The sequence below is a fragment of the Ornithorhynchus anatinus genome, chromosome 2 (assembly GCF_004115215.2).
Source record: "Ornithorhynchus anatinus isolate Pmale09 chromosome 2, mOrnAna1.pri.v4, whole genome shotgun sequence".
NCBI classification, from domain to species: domain Eukaryota; kingdom Metazoa; phylum Chordata; class Mammalia; order Monotremata; family Ornithorhynchidae; genus Ornithorhynchus; species Ornithorhynchus anatinus.
The window spans coordinates 381,307-390,332 of NC_041729.1; the positions used below are offsets into that span (position 1 = coordinate 381,307).

Here is a 9,026-nt window from a genome sequence, read left to right on the forward strand (position 1 = left end):
CCCTCCTCTTCCTCATTGATAGGGTCCATCCAGCACCCCACCCCCACCCCAACCTGCCCAGCCTGGAAAGCGGGAGGGGAAGAAGGGAGGGAGGGTCCTGGCCTGGGGGGATCCGGGGAGCGGGACGGGGGTGAAGATGGTGGAGGTTGGGCCTGCTAAAGTCCAAATGCAGCCAGGGAAAGGCATCCTGGAGAGGAAATGGCATTACTCTCCCCATTCTACAGATGAGGAAAGTGAGCCCAGAGAGGTTAAGGGATGTACCTGAGGTCACACGGAGTGACTGGCCTTATGCCGCTGGTACGGTCCCTGGAGATAAGTTCAAGGAAAGGTGAACTTGATAGGAAAATGGGTTGCATTTTCAGGTGTGCAGAATCAATTCTACAGGAGACCCTGTTGAGACAGCTGGGATATAATGAGAACCCAGTTACAACAAGGAAACTTAAAGGCCCCAACTAAGGCCCAGTCCCTTAAGGTCCATGGCTTCCTTTGGCCAGCTGAGATCTGCAGGACCTAAGCATATCTCGTGTGCCTATTTGTACCTTTGTGGGTTTTTTTTAAAATATAGTCTTTGTTAAGCACTTACTACATGCAGGGCACTGTGTTAAGCACTGGGGTGAGTGCAAGTTGATCAGGTTGGACGCAGTCCCTATCCCTCAGGGGGCTCAATTTTAATCATGTTAATATTATGTAACCTTCCCTCTCCCCTGTGGATGGGCGGCTTTCCGGGAGATTAGACCTACCGATCTAATCACATGGATATTATAATAATAATAATGATCAAGGTACTTGTTAAGCACTTACTATGTAGCAAGCACTGTTCTAAGCACTGGGATAGATATGAGTAATCAGGTTGGATGTAGTCCCTGTCCCACGTGGAGCTCACTCATCCCCATTTTACAGATGAGGTAAACTGAGGCCCAGAGACGTGACGTGTCTTGCGCAAGGTGGCACAGCAGACATATGGCAGAGCTGGGATTAGAACTCAGGTCCTTCTGACTCTCAGTCCTACCATCTATCCACTAAGCCAATCTGCTTCTATGTGGGTCTATAATAATAATAATAATAATGATAATGGTATTTGTTTAGTGCTTGCTATGTGCCAGGCATTGTACCATGCACTGGGGTGGAAACACGAAAATCGGTTTGGACACAGTTCTTGACCCACATGGGGCACACGGTCTCAATCTCCATTTTACAGATGAAGTAACGGAGACAGAGAGAAGTGAAGTGACTTGCCCCAGGTCACACAGCAGGCAAGTGGGATTAGAACTCATGACTCCCAGGCCTGTGCTCTATCCACTATGCCATGCTGCTTCTATAATAATAATGATAATGTTGGTATTTGTTAAGCGCTTACTATGTGCAGAGCACTGTTCTAAGTGCTGGGGCAGATACAGGATAATCAGGTTGTCCCACGTGAGGCTCACAGTCTTAACCCCCATTTTACAGATGAGGTAACTGAGGCACAGAGAAGTTAAATGACTTGCCCACAGTCACACAGCTGACAAGGGGCATTGCCGGGATTCGAGCCCATGACCTCTGACTCCCAAGCCCGTGCTCTTTCCACTGAGCCACACTGCTTCCCTCTATCGGGGCAGACCCCACCCCACCCACTCAAGTCCCCATCACCCTCAAGCTCATCCTTTTTTTTCATCACGATCAATAGGGATCTTCTACCCCAGGGGGGCCGGGGCTTGGGGTGACATCAATTGTGCAGCTGGGGGAGGGAGGGCAGGGAAGCGGGGACCAGGTCCCAGAGGAGCTTGGATCCCAGGAGAGCATGAGGGGGGGCACGATCAGGCCCCTGGAGGAACAAGTCCCCCATCCTCGCCTGGGGATGAAATCCTCCCCCCCGCCATTCACGCGGTCCAACCAACTCTCCACGGGGCCTCTCTAACTGTCCCCCAACCCTGCAGACCCCCAGCACCTGAGCCGCAGCATCTCCCCATCCGGACCAGCACGGGGTCGGAGGTGAGGATGGACCCCCCGACAGAGCCCGCAGAGTCCGGCTGGGGCGCCGCCCTCCGGGACCTCAACGTCAACGTCTCCGGTCCGCCAGGCGACGGCTCCAACCACAGCGGCGAGGCCCAACCCTCCCCATCCGCGGTCCGCACGGTGGCCATCCCGGTCATCTACCTGCTGGTGTGCGCCGGCGGTCTGGGCGGCAACTCCCTGGTCATCTACGTGGTCTTGCGCTTCGCCAAGATGAAGACGGTCACCAACATCTACATCCTGAACCTGGCCGTGGCCGACGTCCTCTTCATGTTAGGCCTGCCCTTCATCGCCGCCCAGAACGCCCTCTCCTACTGGCCCTTCGGCTCCGCCCTGTGTCGGCTGGTCATGGCCGTGGACGGCATCAACCAGTTCACCAGCGTCTTCTGCCTGACCGTCATGAGCCTGGACCGCTATCTGGCCGTGGTTCACCCGCTCAAGGCCGCCGGATGGCGGCGCCCGCCGGTGGCCAAGTTGATCAGCGCAGCAGTCTGGGCCTTCTCGCTGCTGATGTCCCTGCCGGTCATCATCTTCGTGGACGTCCAGGAGGTCTGGAACACCTGCAACATCAGCTGGCCCGAGCCAGCCGACGTCTGGGGGGCCGTCTTCATCATCTACACGGCCGCGCTGGGCTTCTTTGGGCCCCTGCTGGTCATCTGCATCTGTCACCTGCTCATCGTGATCAAGGTCCGGGCGGCAGGAGCGCGGGCCGGGGCGGGCCGGCGCCGGCGCTCCGAGCGCAAGGTGACGCGCATGGTGGTGGTGGTGGTGGCCGCCTTCGTGCTGTGCTGGCTGCCCTTCTTCACGCTCAACATCGCCAACGCCGTCTTCCCGCTGCCCGAGGAGCACAGCTCCGACGGCCTCTACTTCTTCGTCGTCGTCCTGTCCTACGCCAACAGCTGCGCCAACCCCGTGCTGTACGGCTTCCTCTCCGACAACTTCAGGGAGAGCTTCCGCCGGGCACTGGGCCTGCGCCGCAGCCTCGGGCTGGGGACGGGGGGCCCCGCCGACCCCCGGCCGGACAAGTCCGGCCACTTGCGCACCACCGCCCTGCTGGCCGGGGGCTCGCGGGTCAATGGGCACATGCAGACCAGCCAGCTCTGAATGGGCAGGGGGCGGGGGCTGGGGCCAGGTGTGGGAGATCGCAGGGCGGGTAGAGGGGAGCGGTCGTTGGGGTGGGCTGGGCGCTCAGCTCGTGTGGCAGAGATTAGAGGGGGATGAGGGGATTGGTCATTTGGGGATGGGTAGGGGTCCCGGGCCATGCCTGGGAGACTGTGGCAGGTGGAGGGGAGTGGTTGGTGGGGGGGCAGGAGGGGGCTCAGGCCATGCAAGGGGGCAGGGGGGGGCTCAGGCCACCCAACGCAGAGTGGAAGGGAGCCGGAGGAGGAAGGGATGTGGTCACTGTGGGGTGGGCTGAGGACTTAAACCTTGGCAGATTTGGGGGAGCAATCGTTGGGGGTTGTGCTGGGGACTCGGATTACAGCAGATTGGGGGGAGCAGTCATCGCTGGGTGGGGACTCAGATCACAGTAGATATGGGAGGAGTGATCGCTGAGGGGGTGGGCTGGAGACTCAGACCACAGCAGACTGTGGGGGACTGATCACTGGGGGGAACAGATCATTATCATTGTTGCTGGGGGGAGCCTGGCTGGGGACTCAGACCGCAGCAGATTAGGGGGAAGTGTGGAAGATGGAGTGGAGCAGTCACCGGTGGGTGGGATGGAGGCTCAGACCACAGTAGATTGGAAGGTCTGGAAGGAGAGGTGGTGTGAGCTGAGACTAGGGTAGCCTGGGAGGCTGCATCCCACCTCCCCACCCCTAAAGTGGACAGCTGGAACTTGAAGCTGCTTCTAAGCCCTGCACAGGGAGCAGTTGGAGACCAGCGAGGCTGTTTAACTTGAGTTGCCACACGCTGCCTGGGAACTGGAATGTTCGGACGTTTGTTCAAGATGAAAAGTGGCTCTCTGCTTCATTGTCCGGAGCTGCGGGATTCAGAGCATGGCCACAGTGGCCTTGTTCTGGAAACTGGCCAGCTGGGCCATGGGGGGCCGGGGCAGGGCCGGGGCAGGCCTGGGGTGGGTCACGCGAGGACTGGACAGGAGCTGGGGGAGCTGACCGGGGAGACCTAAGCCACAGAGACTCCAGGCAACAGTGGGCCGATCCTGCTTAGATACAGAGGCGGTGGGGTTCCCATGACAGTGACCGCCCACCAACCGGCCGGTCTGCACCCAGTCCACTACAGAAACGGCCCCGGGCTTAGGGGGACCTGGGGGAAAAGGGGGTGCCGCGGCTCCGGATGGATGAAGGGGGTCTGAGGTCCCCACCCGGGATCCACTCCAGGTTTGGATAGCCACAAAATAACCCATGTGATGTCATCACCGTGCTCCGTGTGCGGGAGGTCACGAGGGCTTCGGTGTCCGTGAGGGCCAGCTGTGGTATCAGAGCTGCCCGTACCCCCGCTCTGACTCCAAGACCGGCGGGCGCTTTCGAAGCAGTGTCCCTGAGGATCTGGTAGGGGAAGACTAGGGTCAGGGGACTAGTGACACCCCCATAACTCCCACATGCCTTCCCTTCCCCAGCCCCAGACTGAAACCTTGCCTAAGAGTTCACCCCACCAAAGGCCCAGGCCTCCCCGGACACCTTCGGACACCACAGATGGGCCCGGTGGAGAAAGGTTCAGGTCACATTTATATCCTTAATGAAAATCTTGTACTGTGTCACACAGCTGCAACCACCAGCCCAAAAAATGCAACGGTCATCACCCTCACAACCTGCTGGTGTGCACGTGCGTGCACACATTTGTACATGTCTGTGCGTTCTTCTTCAGCACGGTCCCGGGCGCCACGTGCAACATTAAATACAAACTCGATCGCCTCTGTGCTGGCAGTTGCCTGTCTGCTGTGGTCGTGTGGGGAGGGTGGTCTTCCACTACCATTCCCATCCTCTCCCGATTGTGCCGGCTGAGGGTGGGAGCACTCTCCTCCCATCCCCAACTAGAAGTGACCGGTGCCCCCGCCGAGGGCTCCCAAGTTTTGGTGAGAGGCAGGTCAGGGCCTGTGGATCACGCCCACCCATCCCCCTCAGGCACCTACTAGATCAGTACAGAGCTCCAATGCCAAGCCTGGACCCGAGGCCCAGGTGGGAGGGGCAGAGGAGGCAGGAGGTACAGATAGATGCAACCCAAGGGCCTGGGGCCGGATGCTCCCCATGGGGGGCCCCCATCTTCAACCTAGGGTTGTACCGAAAAAGACATCTCCAAGCAGGGGGAGGATTGGGGCGACGCTAGGACAGTCCCTTCCCCCTCGCCTCACCCGTTCAGTGGTCACAGGTGGGTGGTCTCACCCACGTCCGAATCCCACCCGTGCCCGAGGCTTACAGTGATCACCACTGAGAGGGAGTGTGAGCGAGTATGACCACACCACCGGCAACGAGCGTGATCGCCAACGTGATCACCCCATGTTCAAATATGATTGCAGCCAGGGTCGATCAGGGATTGAAAGTGACTGGGAGCGATCACTCTGCGATCGAGCGCTATCGCCACTGTGATGGAGTGTGACTGCTATAGTTGTGGAGTGTGATTACAACCGGGGTCGTGAACGTGCTCACCACTGCAGTGAGTGTGATTGCGAGTGTGGTGTGGGCTGGCTTCTGCCAGGCTGGGCCAGTGTGGTCTTTGACTACAGTATTTGGAAGGAAATTCTGTGTTTTGCCCAAATCGTCTCTCAGAAACCTGGCATCAGCCCACGTGAGCGGGGATTGCACCCCGCAAGGGGGCCATCGTCTTGACAGCCATACACCGGGACAGCTAGGGGGGCTGTGAGGGCAGGCAAGGTGACCGCAGGGCCAGGGGCTGCCAATCAGACAAACTTGGTAGCCAATCCCTCTCCCTGACAATCACACACAGGTCTATAGGTTACAGCAGTACCCATCTCCCCAGCTGTACCAGAAGCTCCTCAGGGCCCTAAACCACCTTATGCTATTGTATTCATCCAAGGGTTCGATCAATATGATCGATGAACTGATCGATCATGGGCACACACTATCCAAACTCCATCTGTCACATCAGGCTGAAGTGAAGTCCCACGCCAGCCCCTCTTTACCCAAACTGGGCCCCTATAACAGTCTCAAGCTTCCTGAGCCCCAAGGACACCACAACTCCAACAACACCCTAATCCATGAAACCAACCAATCAATCAATCGTACTTTTGCGCACTCAGTGTGTGCAGAGCACCGTACTAAGTGCTCGGGAGAGTGTAATGTAACAGAGTTGGTCAACATGTTCCCAGTGACATCGTCAATGAAATCCTCATTCTCAGTACTCTCCTATTGATGACAGTGATTCAGCACTTACTCTGTACCAAGCACTGTGCTAATCACCAGGGGAGGTGTAAAATAATCTGATTAGAGTCCCTTTCCCACCTGGGACTAGTACACTCCTAGACCCTGACGACAAACCTGGGCGGGCCTGTCCAGTCTGGCCTGCCCTACTCCCTTACCCCACCCCTGCCAGCTGCCCCGCAGCAGGTGGGACCCCCTGAGTTTCATCATCCAGACCCTATCCGGGGCCTAGGTTGTTTACAGACACTCACAGTCTCCTACCTCAGAGGGAAATGGATTCAGATTTGTGTCTGCATCTGGAAAAATCATTTTCAGTATCTGATAAACCCTAATGGATTCCCAGCTGAGCAAACAGTGCTAGCGCAGCCTTTGGAAGGCAGATGCACTCGGAAACGCACTTCCGTCCCCCACAAGGCCCACGCTTCCGGGGAATCGGGTGGTTGGGAGCGGACACGCAAGCCTCGGACCTTTGTGGGGACACGGCTAGAATCTCGAGAGCACGTGCGGTTTTGGCTCCGTGGCCTGGCCCGTTTCAGAAAACCTGATGGCTGTCGAAGGGAATCCAGGACTACTCTTCTCTGGATCCGGCGGCCCGGTGCGCAAAACTGAGGAGGTTTGCTTCCCATGGGGTGGTCAGCCAGACCGTCCCTCTGGCCAGAGAAGGGTCTGTCGGCCAGCTGGAGGCGAGTAGGTGAGGGGTGAGCAGGATGGCCCTGAGGTGGCAGGAAGGGAGGAGCAGGCAGTAGCCCGAAACAGTAACACTCCCACACCCCAAACTGAAAGAGATCTGTGTGCCTGCAGGGTGAGACCTGTGCCCTCCGGGCCAGGGGAGTGTGGCCTAGCAGAAAGAGCACAGGACTAGAAGCCAGGGGACCTGGGTTCTAATCCCAGATCCATCTCTCACCTGCTGTGTGACCTTGGGAGAATCCCTAACTTCTTTGGGCTCCAATTTTCTCATCTGTAAAATGGGGATATGAAATCTGTCCTCCCTCCCATTTAGACTTTGAGCCTTGTGTGGGCCAGGAACTCCTCCCGACCTGAAGCAGGGTGGCACAGTGGATACAGCACAGGTTTGAGAGTCAGAAGGACCTGGGTTCTAATCCCACCTCCACACTTGTCTGCTGTGTGGCCTTGGGCAAGTCACTTCACTTCTCTGTGCCTCACATCTCCTCTGTAAAATGGGCTTAATATTGGGACCCCCTACATGGGATGCAGACTGTGACCAAACAGATTAGCTCTTATCTAACCCAGCACGTAGTACAGTGCCTGGCACATAGTAAGTGCTTAACAAATACCATTAAAAAAAAATCAGTCCCACAGCTTAGTGCAGTGCAAGAGCTTAACAAATACCATCATCATAATTACAATGATGATCATTATTAGGGATGTTGGGCTGGGGCAGAGCTTTAAACCTATGTGACCTGAAATACAGTCTTCGGAGGGGAAGCCTCAGGGGACCTGGGTCAGGTCAAGCCTGGAAAGGGCCAGGTCCGATTAGGTCTCATTTTCTGGCCTGAGAGACCCCCCCACAAATCGTCTGCTAGGCACCCCAGCTACAGGAGGCCCCTGGACCCCCATAGAAGGCACTGTCCAGTCAGAGGGTGCTGCTTGTGGCACCGTGGAACCTTGACCCTAGCTCAGTAGGGACAAGGACTGTGCCACACCTCATGCTGAGCACTGAGCCGACAAAGAAGACTCTGAGGGGACACAGTCCGTGACCTCCTCGGGGATCTCATTCTGAGAGGGAGGGCAGATTTCTCAGCCCCATTTTACAGAGGAGGTATTGAGGGAGCAGAGAGAGTAGGGGCCTTTCTCGAGGTCACACAGCAGATAGGGGGAAGAGTTGAGACAAGACCCCAGTTCACCTGACTCCCGGGCCCGGGGTTCTCCCGACCGGGCCGCTCTGCCACCCCACGAGAAGGAGGAACAATCATGTCGGCCCTGACTCTGGGGCCCACGAGCCCCAAGTCCACCAGCCCGGGAGGGCTCTGGGAGAGAACCGTGATGACCTCGCTCCCGTCCCTGGACGGCTTCTCCGGGAGCACGCTGTCCCACCGTCCTGTCCTCAGCACCTCTGCTCTACCCCAACTCAGACCTCCAGGCCACCACCACGGGACCAGGCCCAGCCGGGGGCCTGGGAATGGAGCAGCGCCTGCCATCCGGCCCCTCCTGGAGCAGTCTCAGGGCCGGACCCGCCCGGGGATAGGCCTGGGACCGGGTCAGCACCCCCCTCTGCCCGCTTATCTCACCGGCACTTCAGCTTGGAGCCAGCAACCTATCTATGTCAATGTTTGATCAGAGCCGCCTCCTATCTGCCCCGCATCGACTGGTTTTATGGGCCATCAGCTCCTAATGCCGGTCAGGCCACCGGCCCCCACCTCTGCCGAGGGCAGGCGGGCAGATGGCCTGCTGGGAGGGCAGATAGGAGCTGGCTTGGATCAGGGACAAGTGAGACATCAGCTTCTGGGTTCACCGCTGCCCATTAGGGGTGCTCCACGGGACAAGGGCACCCTGAAGGAGGTGGCTGACCCTCGGCTGGGGATGGGCCCCGATGGCCCTGGGGATGCAGTCCCCTAAGGAGCATGGCAGATGGGTGCATGGGGCCATGGGCAAAATCTCCCACAGACACTTCCCCCGCCTGGCCCAGGGAGCCAGGGAGCCCAGGGCCGGTGCCCTGCCCAGCAGCCCGTGGGCGAG

The 9,026-nt window shown here is 58.2% G+C and overlaps 1 protein-coding gene across 1 annotated transcript; it reads left to right on the top strand.

Annotated features, from left to right (window-relative positions):
* The first annotated feature begins 1,928 nt into the window (after positions 1-1,928).
* On the top strand, positions 1,929-3,096 carry SSTR5 (somatostatin receptor 5). The gene has a single exon (XM_029057497.2). It carries the CDS (start codon positions 1,978-1,980, stop codon positions 3,094-3,096), a length of 1,119 nt encoding a protein of 372 aa, XP_028913330.1. The 5' UTR covers positions 1,929-1,977.
* Positions 3,097-9,026: the final 5,930 nt, after the last annotated feature.